The sequence below is a fragment of the Mirounga angustirostris genome, unplaced genomic scaffold, assembly GCF_029215605.1.
Source record: "Mirounga angustirostris isolate CCGP_5_RB_7025 unplaced genomic scaffold, mMirAng1.0.hap1 SCAF_7, whole genome shotgun sequence".
NCBI lineage: Eukaryota > Metazoa > Chordata > Mammalia > Carnivora > Phocidae > Mirounga > Mirounga angustirostris.
The window spans coordinates 46,569,843-46,595,381 of NW_026991715.1; the positions used below are offsets into that span (position 1 = coordinate 46,569,843).

At 35.1% G+C, this 25,539-nt stretch overlaps 1 protein-coding gene across 6 annotated transcripts in view; it reads right to left on the minus strand.

The window, feature by feature from the left end:
• ERCC8 (ERCC excision repair 8, CSA ubiquitin ligase complex subunit) overlaps positions 1-25,539 on the minus strand; it is a 50,915-nt gene that overhangs the window by 12,439 nt on the left and 12,937 nt on the right. For 4 of the 6 annotated variants that reach the window (XM_064596154.1, XM_064596152.1, XM_064596150.1 and 1 more), the window contains exons 3-9: positions 23,776-23,877; positions 20,070-20,193; positions 8,776-8,857; positions 7,684-7,752; positions 6,247-6,325; positions 4,267-4,367; positions 2,645-2,769 (exon numbers count right to left, since the gene is read on the minus strand). In XM_064596154.1, coding sequence (XP_064452224.1) covers positions 2,645-2,769; positions 4,267-4,367; positions 6,247-6,325; positions 7,684-7,752; positions 8,776-8,857; positions 20,070-20,193; positions 23,776-23,877 — 682 coding nt within the window. The remainder of the gene's footprint in view (positions 1-2,644; positions 2,770-4,266; positions 4,368-6,246; positions 6,326-7,683; positions 7,753-8,775; positions 8,858-20,069; positions 20,194-23,775; positions 23,878-25,539) is intronic. The other 2 variants (XM_064596151.1, XM_064596155.1) reach the window with 2 other exon arrangements.

Below are 25,539 nucleotides of genomic sequence, written 5' to 3' on the forward strand. Positions count from 1 at the left end.
AGCTTACGGAAATAATTAAACAGCAAAAAGCTATATGCCCAGAGGAATTCAATGCAGCATTATCTAGAATGGCAAAATAACTAAAAATATATGTAAATCTCTAATAATTTTATAATAACTCTACATCTTATATAGTAATTAAAAATCATAATTATGAAAATTATGCAGGAAATAAGGATAAAAACTAAGTATAAAAAAGCACAGAACACAAGTAGTGTGTATACAACTGCAACTTTCTATAATTACATATTTAGGACAAAAATAAAAATTCTGCACCTGTACGCCAAAGGTGCGAGCCCAACATCAGCATCTCCTCTGCAGTTTGAAAGGAAAATTCCAGGTTTTATCCCAATCCTACTGAACAAGAATCTTCATTTTAATAAGATAACTAGGTGATCTAAAGGCTCATCAAAGTCTGAGAAGCTTTGGGCAAAAGAAATTGATAGTGCTGAAATTATCCCGCTGATAATTTAGATTAAGCAGTTTAGGGCAGGTGTAAAACCAGTAGCTAAACATTTGAGAATTATCAGCAGGAAGATCACCAAAGACTCCAAATGCTATGCATGAATGACTACTTAGATCAAGTCAATTTAAAAAGGTATTATCCATTCCAAACACACTATTCAAGAAGTAGACTTACTACTAGCAAAAACCCTTAAGGCATGAGTATCACCTTCAAGAAGGAGAGAAAAATGTAATAGAATCACACTAACAATTTATATATATAGTCAATACCCTTTATACTTATCACATTCACCTTTGATGCACATGCCAACCGACCTTTCCAAAGTGACCCCATCACATCACCACTCAAAGGCCTTTAGTGGCTTTCCATTTCACCCAGAGAAAAAGCCTAAGCCCTTACAAAGGCCTACAAGCCTATATCCTCTGGTGTCTGGTTCCTTCTGTTCCTCATCTCCTAGTACTCTCCCCCTTGCTTCCTCTATTTCAACACAAGAGCCTCTTAGATGTTTCCTGGGTATTCCAAGTATGCTCCTGACTCAGGGTCTTTCTACTTTCTTCCTTCCTCTGCCTGGAACGCTTGCCTTCCCAGATATCTGATGGCTCACTTCATTTCCTTCAGGCCAAATATCGTCTTCTGAGTGAAACATACCCTGACTGCCCTATGTAAAACTGCAACTCCAACTTCCCAATATTTTCTATGCTACTTTCCTTGCTTTGCTTTTCTTCAGAGCACTTGCTACATCTAAAATATATTTTATCCATCCATCTATTTATTGACTGATGGATGGATGTCTTTCTTCCTCCCCCTAGAATATAAGTTCCATGAGGATAGGACTTTTCTATGTTTTGTCTGCTGCTGTATAATAGTGTCTGGAAAACAGGATATGCTCAATAAATACTTATTAAATAAATGAATAAAATGAGAAAAGAAAGGTGTGACCTGGTTAGAAACATGATACAAATATAATGAATGGAAGATTCTAAAGTAAAATTTGCAATGCCTGAGTTTCTAGTCTGAGATATGATGGAGAAGCACTTCATAAAGTACATGAGAGATTAGCAAACTCTAACCTAGTATGAACAATTTTGACCTTATAGTAAAATTAGAATTTAATAAAAGAAATGATCTTTAGAGTATCTAAAAGAGAATTACTTAGAAAGGAGGTTAAAGAAAGGAAGATGAAATGGGGCACCTGGCTGTCTCAGTCAGAAGGGCATGTGACTCTTGATCTAGGGGTTGTTGAGTTTGAGCCCCGTGCTGGGGGAAGAGAGTACTTAAATTAATAAATAATTAATATTAATAATCAATACCTACCTTAAAGCATTAAATAAATGCTATAAGGTGTTTGGTATAATCACCATTATGTCTCATTTCCTCATGTGTAAAATGGGTATTATAACAGTAACTACCTTCACAGTATTGATTTGATGATTAAATAAGATCCTATATGCTTCAGTACATGTTACATGTTAATTTTTATTAACACTGTATCTGACACATAAGCACTTAATAAGTATTAGCTATTACTATTACCACCAAAATACAAACTTATTAGCTTATTCTGAAAGTTATTAAACCACAGGTACACCTGGTAAGGAGCATAACATAAATTTTTAAAAAGTGTTAGAAATTAAATACCACATAAGAATCTAGCACATCTAAAACACATTTACTCCAGTATTAAAGTACCATATGTTCTGGTACTATAACATTCATCTTAGATTTTGTTTACAAGTCATATATAGTATAAAATTTGACTATAACTTTAATTTATATCAGTTGTTCTCAATCTTATATTCTTCTCCAATACACCTGAGAAATATGGCACACTCACATTATGCGCAGTAGAGCAATAATTCTCCACAAGTGAGGAGAATGTGGTGGGGGCATGGTAGGGTAGGCTGTCCTGTGTTGAGAGTTATTAGTTCACTAATAGAAAAATATAAAAAGAAAACTGGAATACAGAGACAAGAAAAGAGTTAAATCTACAGAAGGACACCAAGTGTATTTCACAGATCCATTTTTTAAATATATATTCAAAAGGTTAGAGGGGCACCTGGCTGGCTCAATCAGTAGAGCATGCAATTCTTGATCGCAGGGTTGTGAGTTCAAGCCTTACACTGGGTGTAGATTACTTAAAGAAAAAAAAAAAAGTTGGAGATATTTAAAATCTCTTACTAGTGTGTTTTCTCCATTGGAACTATTCCAGAGCCTCATTCGATTATCCGTACCAACAGTAAGGAGATGAAGCCCATCACTTGTAAAACATAAGCCATTAACTTTCCCATTATGAGCAGTGTTTGCTGCAATGAAAAATACAATTCAGTTAATCTATTCTTGTATTCAGCACACACTTAATGCTTGATGATACAGTTATTTAAACATATTAAAGGACAACTATCTGAATTACTTAAAATATACAAGTTGATTATATTTGGTTATTTGAATATCATAAGCTATATAAATTAGAACCATAAAAATGGAGAAAAACAGGAAAACTAAAGAGAAAGAAATCTTGCCAAATATAATTTTTCTTCAGAGAGTAAGCTGTGCTGTCCAACTCAATTAAATGCATGCCTAACACTAAATTTTTAAATTAAACACCTTCTAAATTTCTCATATACTATTTCCATTTTTTATCTAAAAATCATTCCATGGACTATTCTATGGACCATTAAAAATCAGTCATACTAGTATTTACTATTAAAAAAAAAAACTTCAGTAGGGAAAGAATAAGTGTTCTAGTTTCATTCAAAACTGGGGCGCCTGGGTGGCTCAGTCGTTAAGTGTCTGCCTTCGGCTCAGGTCATGATCCCAGGGTCCTGGGATTGAGCCCCGCATCGGGCTCCCTGCTCCGCAGGAAGCCTGCTTCTCCCTCTCCCACTCCCCCTGCTTGTGTTCCCTCTCTCGGTATGTCTCTCTCTGTCATATAAATAAAAAATCTAAAAAAAAAAAAAAAAATTTGTATTACTTTCAAAATGACCAAATTTGAGAAAGCATAATTCTCAAGAGCCTGATTAATTAAAAAAGATTATTAAAACAATCACAAAAATGTATATAGTTCATCCTAAGATTTTTCTGGTCCACAATTAATTCTAAATCAGAATCTTATCCTATACAGAAATTAAATTCTAGGGGCACCTGGATGGCTCAGTCAGTTAAGTGTCTGACTCTTGATTTCATTCAGGTCATTATCTCAGGGTCCTGGGATGGAGCCCCACGTCGGGCTCTGCCCTCAGCTAGGAGTCTGCTTAGAATTCTCTCTCTCCTTCTCCCTCTGCCCAACACCTGCTTGTAAACGCATGCATGCGCACTCTCTCTCTCAAATAAGTAAATAAAATCTTAAAAAAAAAAGGAATTGAATTCTATTGGAAAAAAGCAATTGAGGTACTTCATCACCTGGATAGCAGCTGACACATTTAACACAATTTGCAAATTCTATTTTCATACAATGGCCACAAAATGTTACTATTCCTTCGATTTATTGTAGCTTCCTAACGTGGCAATGAATTTGTATTAGTTGACTTCACTGGAGGAAAAAAGTAACAAATTAATTCAGAAAAGTTCCTGCATTTGAAAATTTAGGGGTAGATAAAATGTCATACTTCTTTGTATCTTGAAGAAAGACAACCATAATTTAGTTATGTATTTTTAGAAATCAATTTATTGTGAATGCCATTTTTTAAATCATAAAATTTGCAACTTGTCAATATACATTAATTACTTGGTTTCAATTAAAAATTTTTAATATAAAAAATACTATCATTGGCATATTTCTATATTAATGTATTCTTCATTACCTGATTCAACAGCTTGTGACTTTTTTCCATTATGCTGATCAAGAGTAATTAAACATCCTGATGCTCTTCTCACATCCCATAATTTTACTCTACTGTCAGCACTAAGAAGAAATAAATGTTACATTGACATATATAGCTAGGACAGTGACTGTACTCTTCACCTACCTTTACAGTATTACGGCACACAGAAGTCTCAGTATATTAGTGCAAATATATTTGTACTTTTGGGTTGTTGAACTTTTGCCTTTTCATCAAATATTCAAAATCAGTAGTAGCAAAAAGCAGTGAAAAAAATAGCCAAAAAAAGGGTAACTTTTTTAGATCACAAGAACAGAATTCTGCTGATTTTTATTTTGTTTTTAATGGTTCCTCTGCCAAAACTAGATAGTTTTGGAGCTTGTCCCTTAGCAAGTTTGTTACTACATCCTTTCTATTGTTTGTTATTCAAATGTTTTCTAGACAACCAAGCAGCTAACTAATTTTACTTTAAGAATTCATTTGGCATGAATTTGGTGTTTTCTTTTTATATGAAAAAATTAAGGTGAGTAATAAGGACAATACATTTATATTTGGTTTCCTATACTCAAATCAATCTTTACCAGATATACAAGAACTCACTTTAATGTCTCTTAGAAATCTGGCACTTACTTTTATTTTACCTCAAGTAAGTGAAAAGAATAAAGGCAAAAAAAACCATGACCACATTATCAATTTCAATTTCAATTACTCCTAAAGAAAATATAAATCAGTTTAACTAATGCTATCATGTTCTCAAAAAAGACCTCAACAATATTCTAACAAATTGGGTTTATCCAGGCCCCTTTAATTAGAAAGAGCAATACAATGCACTTTATAAGCCTATTTCTAACTTATAAATCTATTTTTTTCATAGATACAGGGCTTATCTCTTCCTATAGTCTTGATTCTTTTCACAGTTCGCCATCAAACCTAGCCAATTAGAATAGTAAGCAAAGGGCGCCTGGGTGGCTCAGTTGGTTAAGCGACTGCCTTCGGCTCAGGTCATGGTCCCGGGGTCCTGGGATCGAGTCCCGCATCGGGCTCCCTGCTCTGTGGGGAGCCTGCTTCTCCCTCTCCCACTCCCCCTGCTTGTGTTCCCTCTCTCGCTGTGTCTCTCTCTGTCAAATAAATAAATAAAATCTTTAAAAAAAAAAAAGAATAGTAAGCAAAAAGCTAGCATTTCCCATTTTCAAAATGATTTTCTTTCTTTCCAGCTGGGGAAAAAGGTCTGCAATGGGATGAGTCTGAGGATTCAAGTACTTTCTGAAACAGATAAGATTTGGACTTACCTGATTACTAGCATTGATTACTAGGTCCATTCTCATACTGATTCAAATTCCTGCGGTATTCTGAGAACTGAAAGCCTCTTAGCTTCCCCATGGTTTGAGGAAAACCAAGTTAGGCATGAACAATATAAATTCGCCCTATCATGGACCCACAACCAGCACCTAGCTTTTCACCTTCACACCTCTTTAGGCAGCCTTCTAACAGCTACATTCTAGACTTGTTCTACTTCAGAAAGCATAGATCTCAGTATCACATTCTGTAAACTATTAACAGAAGCTTCTCTGGGGACTAAACTGCTTGGCTCAAGGTAGGCGGTCATCATTAAATATTATTAAATTGAATCAAGGAATAAATGTTGAATCAGATTCAAAATAATCTGTATTAAAGAAAATGAAATGCTACTGTTTTAAAAGTAAGTCTTATACTTGGGTAGAAAAAAATGACAACACAGTTTTTTTATGGGTAGTACTAGCAAATTTGCATTGCTAGAGATTCTCTTGTTTTCTCTGTTTTAAAAGGTGAGCACCTTCAAGATATGTAGTGATAGGACTAAAAAACAGTAACTCAATTATTTAAAGGGCCTAATTAATAACTAAATATGCATCTTATAAAAAAGTATTTTCAAAATTTTTATCATTAATTATCAACTTCAAAACCAAATAATTTGCATGTTACCTTGCAGTTGCCAAGACATATTCACAACGTGGTGACCAGGAAACTGCCATTATTTCTTGTCTGTGACCTGCAAATATAACTGTATGAAAAGTCTTGTAAAATAGTTGAAAAATCAGGGGCGCCTGGGTGGCTCAGTCGTTGAGCGTCTGCCTTCGGCTCAGGTCATGGGATCGAGCCCCGCATCGGGCTCCCTGCTCCGTGGGGAAGCCTGCTTCTCCCTCTCCCACTCCCCCTGCTTGTGTTCCCTCTCTCGCTGTGTCTCTGTCAAATAAATAAATAAAATTAAAAAAAAAAAATAGTTGAAAAATCAGAAGATACAGTGTAATATGTCTGATTTTGAAGAAAGTGAAGACTAAATATTAAAAATAAATTGATATGATCATCACTTTTTCACATATATAATAATCTACGTTTAAATATTAATATGAAGTCTGTGGGGCATTTCTTACATGTTATCCCATTATAAATGGCCTGGTTTCACATTGGAAAGAGCAAGTGAGTCTTTCTTTTTTAATACAGCTGTTAGATTAAAAAGTGAATCCACTGTTAAGTAATACAGCTTAAGCTCATTTACTTGTATCTACCACAAAAAACCACTGCAACAAACCATACAAATTAAACATTCTAGAATATAAAAATGGTTTCTAACTTTTCAGAAAGTTATAATAGAAATTTTTGTAAAATTCATGATTGTAGAAAGCATTTGGATAAAAAATTTTTTCTAGAAAGCACAGGTGATACGTTCATAGAATAATTGACTTCAGCATTTTAATTCACTTTTGCCTAAATGAACTATTCAAAGTAGATATTTTCATCTACCTAACTTATATTATTAGAGATTCATGACAATGTAAAACAAATGTTATCCATTTCACCAAATTCTCTTGATATATTATGTGTTTCTCAGGGATGAATAGAAATGTAAATTTCTGAATTATAAGCCATCTTTCCATTATTTAGAATCGATGGTCTAATATTGATAGCAAAGTAGCAAAAATATTCAAATTAATATATCTTAACCAAAATATTATTTTAATAGCTTTTTCTAAAATATTTGCATTCAGGAAAAACACCTAAATATTAAGAATGTTTACTTAGCGAGAACAATACTAAACAATGCTCATAAGACAAATGTACCAATGTAAGTTTCATAAATAATTTTTTTTTTTAATGTAGAAATAAGATAAGGTTTTCAGCTAGACTTTCCATATCTTTTGAGTTTACCCTATGGCTATTGTTTATATAAATGTCTCCTCAATAGTTCAGTTTTATAAGAATAATGCACAGAAGGATCTTTATTTCCCTGTTGACTTTTAACAGCTAGCACAAAATACATCAGTCATGTCAGTTACAAAGAATACATTGTTAGTAATGTTTCTTTTTATTGAACGGTTTACTCAAAGTAGTTGTTGTTTCAAATAAAAAAAAAAAAAATACCCTGTAAAATGTGGGAACAGGATCCAGACTTTAAGTCACAAAGTTGTACTTTGGGCCCTCTAGTACCAACTGTAAAAACAAAAACAAAAATGGTTTAAGATAATTTTATTATAAATCATCACCAAAAGGAAACAAGAAACTACCTTATGAATCATGATATCTTCTCTGCATCTACACAGAAATATAAAAAAAGTATGCTAAAAATATACTTCAAATCATTTTTAATGTTTATAATTAGCAAATGTAATTGCAGTTACACAAGGTACTAAGAGAGCTCTATTATTGCATTATGTTCTAATGTTTAATTTTGAAATAATTATAGATTCAGAGAAAGTTGCAAAGATAGGACAGAGAGACCCTGTGTACCCTTTACCCATGTTGTCCCAACCATTGTTATGTTAGGTAACTATATCAGAGTATCAAAACCAGGAAATCTGCATTGCTACAATTCTATGCTATTTTATTATATCAAATAAATTTACTTAATGCCTCAGTCTGTCCATATTAATCATATACTTCCAGAGACTCTCGACACAGACTGAGTGGACCTCGAGGACAAGCTAGTGTCTAGCTCTTTCCTGCAGATGATGCAGCTGACTGGTATCTGCAGGTGAAGATGTTCATGCAGTGCCAAACAAATAATGGAATCCTAGGGACCTGATACCAGATACCAGAAAAACATTTTTTCTTCCTCACACATGAAAATTCTTGTTGTAGGTGCTTTCATAAAAATGGATGTTTAATTTGAATAACACAATCTTAGAGAAAAGAAAATAATTTCCATTTTTTTATTATGTTGAATTGAAAAAGTTGCCAAATTTTGTTCATGTAAAATTTTTGAAACTTCGGTGGTTGAAAATTAACTCCTTAGGGAACAGAAATGTGCTTTCTTAATCTTTGAATCCTAGCCACTAGCACAGTGCCCGATCTGCATAATACCAATAAAATTGAATGTAAATATAGCATATACTTGAGGTTTTTTTTTTAAATTGTGATATTCATCTGGGTTGAAATGTCTATATCAAAACTAACTATGTATTAAAAGGGAGCAAGTTTCAATATGTTGAAAAGCAAAAGAGTACAGGTACAAACCTGCTACCAAACAGTGCTTGGTGGCAACTGGAGACATATGATGACTATAAACGGTTTCTTCAAAATTAAATACATCTGCCGTCTGATAATCAAAAGACATTTAAAAATTGTAAGTTCTAATTATAGTCACAAAAGCAGTAAACATTCTATTTACTTATTTCTACACTGTTACCAATTTCTGAATGACTGTTAGCAATTTATTTGAAGTCAAACACATAGGAATGTGAATTGTGTAAGACTGATGAATCACAGACTTGTACCTCTGAAACAAATAATACATTATATGTTAAAAAAAAGAAAAAGAAGAAGATAGCAGGAAGGGAAAAATGAAGGGGGGCAACTCGGAGGGGGAGACTAACCATGAGAGACTATGGACTCTGAGAAACAAACTGAGGGTTCTAGAGGGGAGGGGGGTGGGGGGGATGGGTTAGCCTGGTGATGGGTATTAAGGAGGGCACGTACTGATGGAGCACTGGGTGTTATATGAAAACAATGAATCGTGGATCACTACATCAAAAACTAATTATATATTGTATGGTGATTAACATAATAAAATAAAATTAAAAAAAAAAGGAATGTGATACCCTCAAAAACCTGTTAATTTTAAATCCTATGCTATTGAGGTGCCTGGGTGGTTCTGTAGGTTAAGTGTCTGCTTTCAGCTCAGGTCCTGATCGCAGGGTCCTGGAATCCAGTCCCGCACTGGGCTTCCTGCTCCATGAGGAGCCTGCTTCTCCCTCTGCCTCTGCCTCTCTCTCTCATGAATAAATAAAATCTTTAAAAAAAATAAATCCTATGTTATTTATTGCACTCTGTCCCTTTTGTGAGAGAAACATTTTTTCTCTAATAAATTCAAGAGATGAAGAAAAGACAACCACCTGGCTCACCATCTTCCTCTCCACTCCAGTCTGGGGAACTTCATCATCTACACAGGTGATCTAGCTAGTGCTCTGCCTCTCGGTCCCATTCAACTTTAGCTACCATATCCCAGCACTCTCATCACCTACACTCACTCTTCCTTCAAAATCATACATTTCACATATGTAATGTATGACCACAATCTTCTACCATTTTCAGCTTAGTTTTTCCCAACTACTTCCAAGACATCCAAATAAAACCCGAAACTCCTATCAGTTCCTCCTGTCTTTGCTTTTTTTCCTTCCTTGGTGTGGATACCGAGGTTCAGTACTTCATCCACCATATCTTCAACTCCTTTGTCATTAATTCTTTCACTCTGTCAAGCCTTCAACCCCACATGACTCCAAATGTCTGCCTTCTCTGCACCTGTATCCACACTGATCTACACCAGAGGTCAGCAAACCTTTTCTGTAAGGTAAGGCTGTAAATATTTTAGGCTTTGAGGACTACTACTCATTTCTGTCATTTCCAACTACTTATTTCTGCCACTGTAGTGTCAAAACAGCCATAGACAAGAAATAACATTTTATTTGCAAAAAGAGGCCAGGGGACCAGACTTGGCCTATGGGCTGCTTAGTAAGCTGACCTCTACTTTAACCCAAGAGAAGAGAATCTTACAGTAAAGCAAACTGGCATCACTATAAAAGATCTTTCATCTCAACTGGGCTTTCAGGACTCACTGCCAGTCCTATTATATCCTATTATATTTCACTACTATTCTCTGCAATATTCACTGCTATTTCAAACTTCCCCACTCTCCATAAACATCACCAGTTGGTCATAACAGGTGATCTGATCTTTGATTACAAAGAGAATACAGGAAGTCATTCAATGAGAATTCCTTGAATATCTTATCAACAAACCTACAAACACATTTGCTTCCATTTATCCTTCTCCTTCTTTGTTCCTGTTATCATGGAAAAATCATCCTTCCTCATATTTAAAGTTAATACCCCTACCTGTGTTCAGATGACCCTCAGCACTGTTAAAAATCTCATGCTACACATTACCTCCTCTATCTCCAGGATATGTATATACTCTCCCTCCCTACTAGCTCATTCCCATCAGCATTAAAAAATGTTCATGTTTCTTTCATCTTAATAGCAACCCTTTCCTCAAGACAAGAAAACAAAAACCTTTCATCCTATATCCCTAATTAATCTTCTTTCTTCCTCTTTGAATCCAAATTTTGGCTCTAATTTATCTCCCACATATTTCTCAAGTCACCGTAATCTTATTTTTATCTCCACTACTCCCATTCACACTACTCTTCCCATATCACTGATACCTGCCGTCACCAAGTATAGACCCCATCTTACCTAACCTGTCAGTAACATTCAACACAGCTGATTACTCCATCTTCCTTAAAACAATCTCTTTCACTGGTTCCATTCTATCACATACTCCTGATTTTCCTCTTACTCTCTCTGGCTACTCCTCTTTATGTCTTTTGCAAGCTTTGTTGTTCCTTTTCCTGTCCTATTAATCTTGGTCTTCCTAAAGGTTTTGTTCTATGCACTCTTCTCTTCAACTGCCACCTATATGGTGGTGACACAAGTCTGTATTTTCTGTGTAGACCACATTCTTAAATACCAGATATGTATAGCTCACTTCCTGGATTATCTTCTTTTGGATTTCCTGTGAATCCTTCAAATTTAACAAATCTAAAATTGAACTCAATACCTCCTAATCTTTCTCTGTCTTAGTAAATAACAATTATACTCTACCCAACTGCCCAACATAGAGAACTTAAGAATAATTCTTGGTCTTTTTAAATAATACCTTTATTGAGCTATAGTTGACATACCATACAATTCACTCATTCAAAGTATGTACTTTAATGGTTTTTAGTATACTCACAGAGTTGTGCAATCATCACCAAAATCAATTTTAGAACATTTTTATCACCCCAAAAAGAAACGCCACTCCCATCAGCAGGCACTCCCCATTTCTTCCTACCCTCTCCCTAGGAAACCACTAATCTACTTTCTGTCTCTCTATATTAGCCTATTTCTTGATGTTTCAGAGATGGAATTATACAATCTGTGGTCTTTTGCAATCTTTCATTTAACACATTTTCTTTTTTCATTTCACTTAGCATGTTTCATTTCACTTAGCTTGTTATCAGTACTTCACTTCTTTCTATTGCTGAATAATACTCCATTTGATGGCTACCCATTCATCAGCTGATGAATGTTTATTTGTTTTCACTCTTTGGTCATTTTGAATAATGCCACTATGAACATTTGTGTACAAGTTTTGTGTGAAGTTATGTTTTCATTTTGCTTTGGGTACACACACAGGAGTGGAATTGCTGGGTCATGTGCTAAATCTATGTTTAACCTTTTCAGACTGTTTTCCAAAACCGCTATACCATTTTACATTCCCACCAGTAATTTATGATTGTTCCAGTTTATCCACATCCTACTCAACACTTGTTATTGTCTTTTTGATTACAGCAATCCTAAAAGGTATGAAATGGTTATCTCACTGTGGGTTTGATTTGCATTTCCCTGAAATTCTTGATTTTTCACTATTCCTGAGAGCTAATCAACTTGCAACTCCTGTCAATTCTCTGTAATCCTCTCATATCTATCTATTCCATTGCCATTACCCTAGTCAAGCCATGATCTACTGACTCCTGCTTGGATTACTGCAACCTCCTCCCTGGTCTCTTTGACTCTCCTCTTGCTACCTTCCAACCAACTGGCAACATATCCAGACTCTTTCACCTAAAATGGCAATTTGATGTTTTCATTTTTGGCCACCACTTAGACTCTTCAAAATCTTGCTTTTTCCCCTAGGAAAATATTCAACCTACTTAATAAAATTAATAAGGCCCCTCATGATACAGACACTGCTTACCTTTTTGGCTTTATCTCTGGCTACTGTCCTTTGGCACTCTAGCCATTGTGAGCACCTTTCAGTTTTTAAAATGTCACATTCACTGTTACCCCAAGGAGTTTTCTCATGTTGTTCCCTCTGACTAGAACTCTTATCCTCCTTCTTTGGACTTGGCCAATTTCTACTCTTCACCCTTCATCTCAGCCAAAAGCCAGAGGACCACTTACTCTAGAAAGCCTTCCCTGATTCTCCATAGGTTAGGTGATCCTGCTAAAATACTGTACACTTTCATCGTTATAGTTCCTTTTGGACTTCACTATTATTTCTTGTTTAATCATTTGTTTTCCTTGCTAAACTGAAACTCCTTGCCATAGGGCAGGGACAATGTTTATTTTGCTTGCCATTGAATCCCCAGCTTTAACATGTAACAGAAATTGAATACATACTGTTGAATATATTCAAGGATCTTAACTCATTTCTAAAGAACATGGGCTGGATACTGACATCTGTATTTTCTGATTTTTGTTCCATTATGCAAAATTCTAAGAAAACTCAGAATGAGAAAAAGTTGTTCTTTACCCTAATGTGTAACAGAGAAGTCTCTAGAGAAGATATTCCTTTAAGCCATATCATGTGCTCAAGCTTTAAACACATTTATGGAAAGCTCAGATGAAGTAAAACTATGATAGATATATAATATGTATATTAATAGGAAAAATTAGTGGCAGGGATAGATGTGGAAAAAGGACAATATCATGCCTTCCTTATTTTTCTTTGTACCTAGCAGATGCACAAGAAATTATTTCTTATTGAATACTTTCAAAGTTCTTATCAATAAAATGCTTTGTCTATTTCAGATAGAACTATGAATTCATGAAATATTATTTTTTTAAGTAATCTCTCCACCCAACGTGGGGCTCAAATTTACAACCCCAAGATCAAAAGTCACATGCTCTACCGACTGAGCCAGCCAGGCACCTCCATGAAACACTATTTTGAGTTGGCAAAAGCATTTATGTTCTGGGGCGCCTGGGTGGCTCAGTCGGTTAAGCGGCTGCCTTCGGCTCAGGTCATGATCCCAGAGTCCTGGGATCGAGCCCCACATCGGGCTCCCTGCTCAGCAGAGAGCCTGCTTCTCCCTTTCCCTCTGCCTGCCGCTCTGCCTACTTGTGCTATCTCTCTGTCAAATAAATAAATTTAAAGAAATCTTTGAAAAAACCCAAAAACATTTATGTTCTAAAGAAAATTTGAAATCAAGATGTCTTTTCTTAGAGTTTTAAAAAGAAGTCAATGTTAATCAAAGAAAATGCAAATGTATGGCTTATTAATTTTTAAACCACATTTTTAACTGAAGTGTTAAGTAATAAACATACAGAAAAGTATACAGATCATAAGTATACAGCTCAGTGAATTTTCAGTGTGAATTTTCACAAAGTAACCACCACCTACATTATAACATAGAATGTTACAAACATTATCTTACTAACACCCCCAAAAGGCTCCCTACACCCTTTCAACCCTCACCAAGAAAGATAACCACCATACTGACCTCTATCACTTTAGATTAGTTTTGCCAATTTTTGAATAGGAATTATATATGAAGTACTCTTTTGTATCTGGTTATTTTGTTCATTATTATGTAAAATTATACATTTTGTTGATATAGTAGTGAGTGTCCCCTTGCCATTGTTGCATAGTATTCCAATGTAAAATATACCAGATTTCATTTGACTGTTAATGGACATTTGGATTTTCTCCAGTTTTTGGTTATCATGAATAGTGCTGCTATGAACATTCTTGTAAATGTCCCTTGGCACACATACGTATGCATTTATATACTCAAAAGTGTATCTTCTGGATAACAAGAAACCCACATATTTGGCCTCAGTTGATACCAAATATGTGTACCAACTGTAATCTCATCAGCAACAGATACACTTGTTATTTTTATCAGACCCTTTAATTTGAGCTACCCTGGAGGATACACAGGTAAATGGAGGTAAATCCATACCTCGTTGTGGATTTAATTAAAATATCCAGATGCTCAATTAATAAAGTTGAATGTATTTATTTATTGGCTATTTAGATATCCTCTTTTATGAAGTGTCTAAGCAAATGTTTTGCCTAGGGGTTGGCTCAGTTGGTTGGCTCAGTTGGTTGAGCACCTGACTCTTGATTTCTTAGGATCCTGAACTCAGGGTCCTAAGATAGAGCCCCATGTGGGCTCTATGCGCAGCGTGGAGTCTGCTTGTCCTTCTTCCTTCCCCTCCCTTGCTCTCTTTCTCTGTCTCTCTCTCTCTCACTCTCAAATAAATAAAATATTTAAAAAAACGTTCCGCTGCCTAGTTCTCTATGGGCTTCCAGTCTTTTAATTTTCCATTTTTTATAAGTTATATATGTCTTTTTAAAGATGTATGCATCTGTCACATATACCCTACTTCACGGCTTACTTTTTTACCGTCTTAATGTTTTTTGATGAATAGAGCTTTCTAATCTTAATGCAGTTCAATTTATCAATCTTTCTCTTTTTCGTTTAAACCTTTTGTGTTTTTACCTATCTTGAACCACGAAGATATTTTCTGGTTTTTTTTTCCTCTAAGTTTTATTGTTTTCTTTTATATTTTTATACCTGTCATTTACCTGAAATTGGTAGATTTCTTTTCTGTCTGTTGTGGGGTATGGTAAAGATTATGTGTTTTTTTTTTATATGGATACCTAGTTGATCCAGCACAATCTGTGGAAAAGGCCATCACTTCCCCAGTGCACTGCAGTGTTACTTGTGTCATAAATCAAATGATGGTGTATGTATAGGTGTGTTTCCTGATTATCCTGTTCCACTCTTTGTTTTTTTCACTTGTACTGATATCACACCATTTAGTGTAATTAAATTTATGGTAAGTCTTAGTCAGTCCACTTCCATAAAAGAATCCTGTGAATATATTGATTAGAAATGCACTGATTCTATAGATCACTCTGGGTAAAACTGGTATCTTTACGATACTGAGCCTTCTAATTCCCGAATATAGTATATCCCACCATTTATTTAAATCTTGTGTCATTAATATTCTATAGTTTTCTGTGTGGTGTTGAGTGGTCTTGTATACTTTTCACTTTCTTACTAGGAATATGATGATTTCTGATGCAATTGTCAATGATACTACTTTCAAAATTCATAATTTGTTGTGTCTAAAATTCAGAAATGCAACTGACCTTATATCCAGCAACTTTGCTAAGTTTACTCATATTAGTTTTAATAATTGGCTAGAGATTCTTTTGGATTTCCTATGCTCATAATCATGTGATCTGTGAATGACAGTTTAAATTCCTTTCATTTCTTTTTTTTGCCTTATTGTACTGCCTAGGACTTCCCATATAATGTTAAACAGAGGGGATAATAGAGATAACTCAAAGGGAAAGCTTTCAATAATTTACCAACAAACAAAATATTTGCTTTAGGTGTGTTTTTAAAAAAGAGATAGACCTTACCAAATTAAGGAATTTCCCTGCTGTTCCTAGTATGTTAAGAATTTTTGAAGAATCAGGAATGAAGATTGACTTTTATTATAAAGTATGATGCATTTTTTGACAAACTAAATATAAAGGCAAAGTATCTCAACATAATAAAGAATACACACACACACAGCACACATACACAGATAGATAGGTGGTAAGCCCACAAGCTAATTTCATCTCTTCTTCAACAACGAGAAACTTAAAGTTTCTCCTCTAAGATCGTTTTTCCTCTAAGATCAGGAACAAGACAAAGATGCCAGTACCTCACCACTTTTATCAACTTGGCATTAGAAGTCCTAGCCAGGGGGCACCTGGGTGGCACAATTAAGCTTCCAACTCTAGGTTTCGGCTCAGGTCACGATCTCAGGGTCACGGGATGGAGCCCCATGTCGGGGTCCATGCTCAGTGCGGAGTATGCTTGAGGATTCTCTCCCTTCCTCTCCCTCTGCCCCTCCTGCTCATGCTCTCTCTCTCTCGCTCTCTAAAATAAATAAATGAAACTTAAAAAAAAAAAAGAAAAAAAGAAAAAGAAGTCCTAACCAGGGCAATGAAACAAGGAAAAAAAGCATAAAAACTGGGAAGGAAGAATTTGAACTGTCTCTATTTGCAGATAACATGATAATATGTATAGAAAACCCCAAAGACTCCACCAAACACCTCTTTGAACTAATAAATTCAATAAAGCTGAAAGATATAAAATCAATATATAAAAATCTGTTGTGTTTCTATACACCAATAATGAATTATCAAAAGAGAGATTAAGAAAATAATCCCACTTACAGCTGCATCAAAGGAATAGAATACCTAGAAATAAATTTAACTAAATTGGTAAAAGATATGTATACTGTAAACTATCAGATATTGATGAAAGAAACCGAAGACACAAATAAATGAAAGGATATTCCATGCTCACGGATTGCGAGTGTTAACACTGTTAAAATGTCCATACTACCGAAAGCAACCTGCAGATTCAGTGTAAGTGCTATCAAAATTCCAATGCCATGTTTACAGAAACAGAAAAAGAAAATCTTAAAATTTGTATGGAACACCAATCCCAAATAGCTAAAGCAATCTTGAGAAAGAAGAAAAAAGCTACAGGTATCATACCTCTTGATTTCAAACTATTTTACAAAATTATAGTAATCAAAACAATATGGTATTGGAATAAAAACAAACACACTGATCAACAGAACAGGATAGAGAGCCCAGAAATAAACTCATGCAGATATGGTCAATAAGAGGAGGAGCCAAGAGTGTAAATGGGGAAAGGATAGTCTCTTCATGAAATAGTATTAGGAAAATCAGACAGCAATAGGCAAAAGAATGAAACTGGATCACTTTCTTACACCACATACAAAAATAAATTACAAAATAGGTTAAAGACTTGAGGAGTGCCTGGGTGGCTAAGTTGGTTAAGTGTCCAACTCTTTTTTAAAGATTTATTTATTGATTGATCTGAGAGAGAGAGAGAGAGAGCATGAACAGTGGGGACAGGCAGAGGGAGAAGCAGGCCCCCCACTAAGCAGGGAGCCCGATGCAGGGCTTGATCCCAGGACCCCGAGATCATGACCTGAGCCGAAGGCAGATGCCCAACTGACTGAGCCACCCAGGCACCCTAAGTGTCCAACTCTTGATTTCAGGGTCGTGAGTTGGGCTCCAAATAAGTCCTTAAAAACTATTAAAGACTTGAATGTAAGACCTGAAACCATAAAACTCCTAGAAGAAAACAAAAGCAGTAAGCTCCCTGTTACCAGTATCTGAGTGATGATTTTTTGGATTTGACACCTAAAACAAAGGCAACAAAGGGAAAATAAACAAGTGGAACTATACATCAAACTAAAAACTTCTGCACAGCAAAGGAAACCATCAACAAGATAAAAAGGCAACGTGCTGAATGGGAGAAAAAATTTGCAAATCATGTGTCTGATATGGGGTTAATATCCAAAATATATAAAGAACTCATACAATTCAATAGCCAAAAAACCATTAACTCTCCAATTTAAAAATGGGCAGAGGAAGTGAATAGGCATTTTTTCAAAGAAGACACACAAATGGCCAACAGGTACATGAGAAAGTACTCAACATCACTAATCATCAGGGAAATGCAAATCAGAACCACAGTGAGCTGTCACCTCTCACTTGTTAGAATGGCGATTATCAAAAAGACAAGAGATAACAAGTGTTGGTGAGGGTTTGGAGAAAAGAGAACCCTTGTGCACTGTTGGTGGAAATGTGAATTGGTACAGCCACTGTGGAAACCAGTATGGAGGTTTCTCAAAAAATTAAAAACAGAACTACCTTATGATCCAGCAACTCCACCTCTGGATATATATCCAAGGGAAACAAAGTCACTATCTTGAAGAGATATCTTCACCTCCATAGTCACTGCATCATTATTTATTATATTTATTTTATATTTATTATAGCCAAGTCATGGAAACAACCTAAGTGTCCATGAGTGTATGAAGAGACAAAGAAGATACGGTATTTTTGTACTATGGAATATTATTCAGCCACAAGAAAGAAGGGTATCTTGCCATTTACGACAACATAGATAGACCTTAAGGGCATTATGCTAAGTGAAGTAAGTCAGAGAATGATAACTATTGTATATCACTTATATGTGAAATCTACAAAAGTCAAACTCATAGAAACAGAATAAAGTGGTGGTTATGAGGGATTGGTGGGGGAGAGGGGAAACACAAAATGTGGAGATGTTGGTTAAAGGGTATAAAATTTGGACAATTAAGGGACGAAAAAAGTTGCATAGGGAAAGGAACTGGAGGAAGGTACTATAATACAATCAAGATGTGATCAGAAGAGAAAAGGAGATCAATTTAGAGACAGCAAATAATTTAGGTGGAAAAGAGGTAGAAGCTAAGGTTGAGGGAGTAGGGGTTGGGGTTGGGGGAATTTAGAACACCAGGATGAATTTAGACAATGGAAGTCCCTAGAGGTTTTGGGTAGAGACACAATGAAACCACTTTATAGTATGGTTAATTCTGGGGTAGAACTTACCATGGAAAATATGGGAACAAAGTACTGCAGGAATACCACTTACGAGTTTTTAGGAGTAGTCTAGATGTATAGTGTTGGTGAGAGAAAGAGAAGAAAATATGGGAGAGTTTAAAGAAAGAATTGCTAAGATTTGAGGACTAAGTGATGTGAGGAGTGATCATGTTCAATTCGGAACATATTATATTTGAGGAGATTATCCTATATTCAAATAAGAGAGGTTCAGTAGACAGGTAGAGACATATGGGACTAGAGTTCAGGGAAAGGATTAGCACTAGAAATATAAATTTTAACCAAATATCATAAAAATTATTTTTTGTTATCTATCTTTTTTCTAAAGATTTTATTTATCTCTTTGACAGAGAGAGAGAGAGAGCACAAGCAGGCAGAGCAGCAGGCAGAGGGAGAGGGAGAAGCAGGCTTCCCGCCGAGCGGGGAGCCCAATGCGGGGCTCAATCCCAGGACCCTGGGATCATGACCTGGGCCGAAGGCAGACGCTTAACCGACTGAGCCACCCAGGAGCCACTTTTATTATCTACCTTTATTATTTAGTGTCTACCTTTACTAAGCAATAATATTAGTAACTTTCCTTTCCTTTAAGGTTTTAGGTCAATAGAAGATAAATCCAATTTTCTTCCTTAGATCACTAGACAATAATTTTCAAATAATTAAGATGATAATAATAACTAATATTTTTTGAGCACTTACTATATGCTAACCACTGTTCTAGGTGCTTTACATATGTCAACATATTTACAACCATTCTATAAGATACAGTCACTATCCCCATTCACAGGTGAGGAAATTGAAACACACAGAGGTGTAGTCACTTGCCTAATGTCACAGAGCTAGTCAGCAGCAGAGCCAAGATGTGGACTCAAGCAGTCTAGCTCTCCTCAGCCAACACATACATAACATCTTAGCAAATAATCACGCTAAAATGGCTTAGGGTTCAATTCTCCTTCATCTTCTAGAGCTATTTGGAAAGGTTTTAATATACTTACTTGCAATGTATTTGTATCCCACACTTTCAGAGTTTTATCAAATGAGCTTGATGTGAACATGCCGGTGTCATGAGGATACCACTGTACAGTCTCCACGCTGTATTTGTGAACATCAGGATGGTTTCTACAAAACAGCCATCAAAATTTAGAAATACTTGATTTACGTGAGTTTCAGTACTGATACTGTATTAACAGGTAGCAGTCTCAAGTAGGACAATATGAATGGCCAAACCTAGATCACAGGCCTGCATCCCAGCTCTCCAGAGGACAATGTCCAGGCACCTCTAGTTTCAGGCTTCTGTAGTGTAATGTGGAGGCCCGCTTCCTACTAAGGCTTATTAAATGGGAGACTTCCTATTTCTGTATTTGAGCCTGGAGAAAGTAGCCAGCTACACTGAACCTCTTCACGGAGGGGGGCAGTGATTTTTCCATACTGGAAGAGATACCCATTCTGGTTTTAGATATGCTTTTCCCAAGTACCATTTATCAGTATTATCATTCTTAGAATTGTTGAATGCCTCACATAGTTCCATGGTATCCCACGCAATATTGCTTCTGATCAAGGAACTTACTCAATGACAAAAGAATGCAATTAATTGGTAGATGTTCAAGGCACCACTCTTATGTAACCCATTACCTGTAGAAGCATGATCTGTTGAAGACTCAAGCTATGATATCAGCTATAATACACTACCTTGTAAGGGTGACATGCTGTCCTAAAGGAAGCAGTATATGCTCTGAACCGGTGATAAATACAGTATATGTGTCACTTTACTAAATTTTAATTCACAAAAACTGGCTGTTAACTAACCCTTATAAGACAATGATGGAAATCTGAACACCAAGTGGATATTTAATATGAGGAATTATTGTGTGAGATAATAAAGTCTCTATTTTTAGAGATATAAACAATAATGAATGAAAAAAAAATGCTTCTGGGATAATCCTCAGTGGGTGGGTGGGGTTAGAGATGAAACAAGATTGGTTATGACTGATAGTTGTTGAAGCTGTGTGATGGGTACATAATTCACTATACTACTCTCCTCTTTTGTATATGCTGGAAATTTTCCAAAACAAAATAAACAAACAAAAGTTAACAGAAGACTATTGCAATCCTACACAGATAGGACCATCATGAGTTCTGATTCCTTAAGGTGGTTTGGATCAATACAGGATGAAGTACCTTAAGCACTTGAATGAATGAGAACATGAAGTAAAGCCTTAAAGTGTTAGTCTGGCATTGACAGAGCTGCAAAAAAGAAGGACTATAGTGTCTATCCATTATTCCTTTCTATGTCATGTATAATTTATATATTTTAACTGATTTCCCTTTTCTTTCTCTCTCTTGCCTCCATTATTTTATATAGGTTAACAACAAACTGAGTCCACGGGTTGCATAATTTGATAAAAGATCATGTAAAACTAGTGAAAAAATGGACATTATCTTGAACTGGAACTGGATATGGTAATTAAGTAGACTGAGGATCTATCACCTTTGGGGAAAGGGATGATTACATTTTGGTTGTGTAGTGGATACTTGCCTTTTTGGTTGTGGAGTAGATACTTGGAACTTTTTTTTTTTTAAGTTGGATCCAAACTCCTCCTATCTGGGGGACATCTCCCTTATTTTATTGCTTCTTGTTACAGAAAGCTAGGGACTCCAGACATTCTCTTTCCCTCTCCCTTGGCAGTAAGGGCATGGACGTATGGTTTAAGCTTCCCAAACCTGCCTGGGACTCTAAAACTCCAGCTAGTAATGCAAAACTCAGGGATATTTAACAATTATTCATAGTCATGAAGTTGAGAGTCTGTGTTGGTAACATGTAGCAGAACCCAAACTAAATTGTTCCTGTGGTGGACTCCAACTGTTGTCTTTGCCTTAGTTTCTCTTACCTTCTGCTCCTTTCCACATTTTATTCCCCTACCTTCCCGCCAGTTATATGAGATACTAAATATCTTTCCAGTAAATTTCTGCTTAAAATAAGGAGAACTGATTTCCATTTGCTCCTAAGAACCTTCATATATACCAAGATTTTCCAGTTATAGTAAAACAAATCTTTAATGTAGTGATTAAAAACAAAAGCTCATTTATATTTTAAATGTAAATTTAAGAATAGGACAAAATATTATATTATTATCTTACCAGGTATGACCTGTTATTCTCATTCACATTTAATGAGGATTTTGGTACAGAAAGGGAATCTTTTTGGTGCCTAAGAACATATGCATTAAGTAAAGCAAAAATAAATATCAGCAAACACTCTAAGCCATATTAACTAAAAATTTTTAGTGAAATTATTTTGTAAAGTTAGATTATAAAGTCTTCAGATATAAAAAATGCTACTTTAACTCATTTTGCAAACATGCTCACTGTATGCCCATTTACATTCAAAGTTATGCTTTTAAAGACAGTGAATCCAAGAAGAATGTCATGGTAAAGCAAAAGATTGATACACTAAGCATTTACTTGACTTTAACTACCAGAAAAGTAAATCACAGTTCCTCAGGAATAACATTAGATAGCATGTGGTATATATGAAAATATTATTTTGATATGTAACAAATTAAACAATGTTAAAATGTTAGCTAAGATAAAAGAAGAAAATGAACTAAATGAATTAATTAATATGACTATCTTACACTTTAGAATTTAGGGGTTTTTTTTTGGTACAAGTGGAGTGAGAGTATAAAATGGTGTAAGCCTCTTAGAAACCAAGTTTCAGACTATTTGAGTGTTATCTTTGTGTACCAAGTGTCCCTATAATTATATTGCTTTACAGAGTGGCCTTATGGTTTTTAACATGCTTTTTAAAAGACAACATTTCATTTAAGACTCATAAAAACCTTACAAGAATGACAGGACAGGTATAATTATCTCTGAAACAAAATAATCTGAGGTTCAGAGAAAGAGTGTCCCAAATCTTTATTTTCAAAGTGAAGCACCAGAGCCAAGAAACAATCGCAAATCTCCTCCCAAATACTCCATGGACTTATGTACCTATTCTAGTGCTTTGGGAACAGCTTTAATACAGAGTGATTGTTGACATTAAATGTTCATGAAATTTTTCCTCTTGAAAGCATTTTCCTAACACCCTTTCTTCCTGTTAACTCAAAGCTGTGCTCAATATTGGATCAGATACAGGCGACAAGGAAGAATTAAGTAGCCATTATGAACAAATTACAACAGTCACAAAACATCTTTCTAGACGCTTAAAAATAATTCTCACAAGACTGGAAAGGCAGTAAAGAATAGTCAGGAGACTTAAGACAAAGAGAGGTATGTTAAGTTAGACAGCTTTGAGTAAGTAGAGAGATAGGATGGTTGTGTATAGGTGTGTATATGTGTGTGTATGGTGAAGGACTGCCAGTATATTTACTGCTTCTAGCCATTAATCTTTTTGTTCAATGAATATAATTTGAAAAATATAATTTTTGTTTATAATTAGCTGAAAGACATAAATAAATTTTATGCTAAGTGGTACTAAAAACTATGATTAGTTACTGCGGTGTGCTAAGTAGGTATACAACAAAAGGACATAATCAAAACTTTTTATTTTCAAGAAAATGTCAAAGGATATCCATGTGAAATGTGACATTTGAACAAGCTGCCTGAGACAATCATATGACTGCTATTTTCATGTTTTGCATTTGAAGCAAAAAGTATTAAAATGTTTATAAATTCATGAATTACATTTTTAATACACACCTGCCAACGGAACACACTGCTTTACATGTGTAATAAGGTTGTCTGCTGGAGTTCTCAAGATCATAAAGTACAATCACACCATCTGAACCACCTGATAACATGCTAATAATAAAAAAGTTCACATTAATTTGTCATTTTATGTACTTCATTTATTATATACTGATCCACAAACACCCAAATGTATTATGCCCACAAATACAGAGTAAATCTTCGTTAATAAAGATTTTTTATAAAGTAAAATTCCTCAACCTAGTATTTGTAGAATATAGAAAGTTTCAATCTGTGACCATTTAAAGTTCACCTTTATAATTCCAAAAAGAAACAAGATGGCAAAAGATCTATCTTAATTAAGAAAGTAAAATATTATGAAGTCATTCTTAATGTCCTAATTAAAATTGTGATAAGTGAAAATGGAATCAGTGAGACCAGCTGTTACTGATGCTAGCTATCTGACTCTGGGCATGTTACTTCACCTGTCTAAGCCTTCAAACATTTCTGAAAAAGGGTACATTTTCATCTAAGTCATAAAGACGACGTAAAGATAAAAGTTATATGCAAGTGAGTTTTATACTGCCTCATAAAAAATAAATGATTAATAAATATTAGATTTAGGGGGCGCTTGGGTGGCTCAGTCGTTGAGCGTCTGCCTTTGGCTCAGGTCATGATCCCAGGGTTCTGGGATCGAGCCCTGCATTGGGCTCCCTGCTCGGCAGGGAGTCTGCTTCTCCCTCTCTAACTCCCCCTGCTTGTGTTCCCTCTCTCGCTGTGTCTCTCTCTGTCAAATAAATAAATAAAATCTTTAAAAAAAAAAATAAATAAAAATAAATAAATAAATATTAGATTTAGTATTAAAAACACATATACTCACTTTATTCAACTTTGTGCACTTGAAATATGTTAGGCACTCTGCTAATATAACTGTCCACAAGACAGGCATACTTTCTGTCTTTCCAGAGTCTACAGTCTAGCAGGAAAGACAGACAGATCTATGAATTTATATATCTAAATGAAGAATTGTTATTTGTTAATCTTATTGCTCATAATCAAACCTCATGTTGCTGTCGCTCTACTCATTCTGGTTCTCTGATTTTACTCTTTGGTAAATTCCTAAGAAAGGGCTAATGAGAGCAACAGGCCCTGAATTCTTGTATGTTATTGACAATTTGTCTGTTCTTTTGTACTTGAAAATCAGTCTGGCTGGATATATAACCCTTGAGTCACATTTTATTTCTCTGAACATCTGAGATAAGAAACTTCATTTCTTTGGGAATAAAGCCCCAAAGCAGTTTAGTTAAAACAGGATTTTCTTTCTCTTATATCTAGTTTTAGATCTTATTTATTTTAGGAAACTCTTCTTGGATTATACCTTTAATATTGACTCTGTTCTCTTCCTTTGGGTTTCTTCTCTGGGAATTCCTATTAAATGTATGCTGGATCTTCTCTATCTCCCACATACATCCCCATCTCTTGAATTATCTTTTTCCATTTTCTTCTTGATTTTTAAAAATATCCTCCTTCTACCTTCTTCTTCTAAGCTATTACCTCTTGTATTGATTTGCTTGTGTTCCTTATGCTTTAGTCTTCATTTCTGAAACATTTGCCTTTTATTTCTAATTTTTTCTTGAGTTTGTTCATCTCATTTCTGAGTTTTCTTATTTCCAACTTATGTTATTCTTTCGGATCTTGTATCTTTTTAAAATGACTTTCAGCTAGTTTTAAAATATTAGGTTAGAGTTCTCAACTATTTCACAGAAATATCTTTCT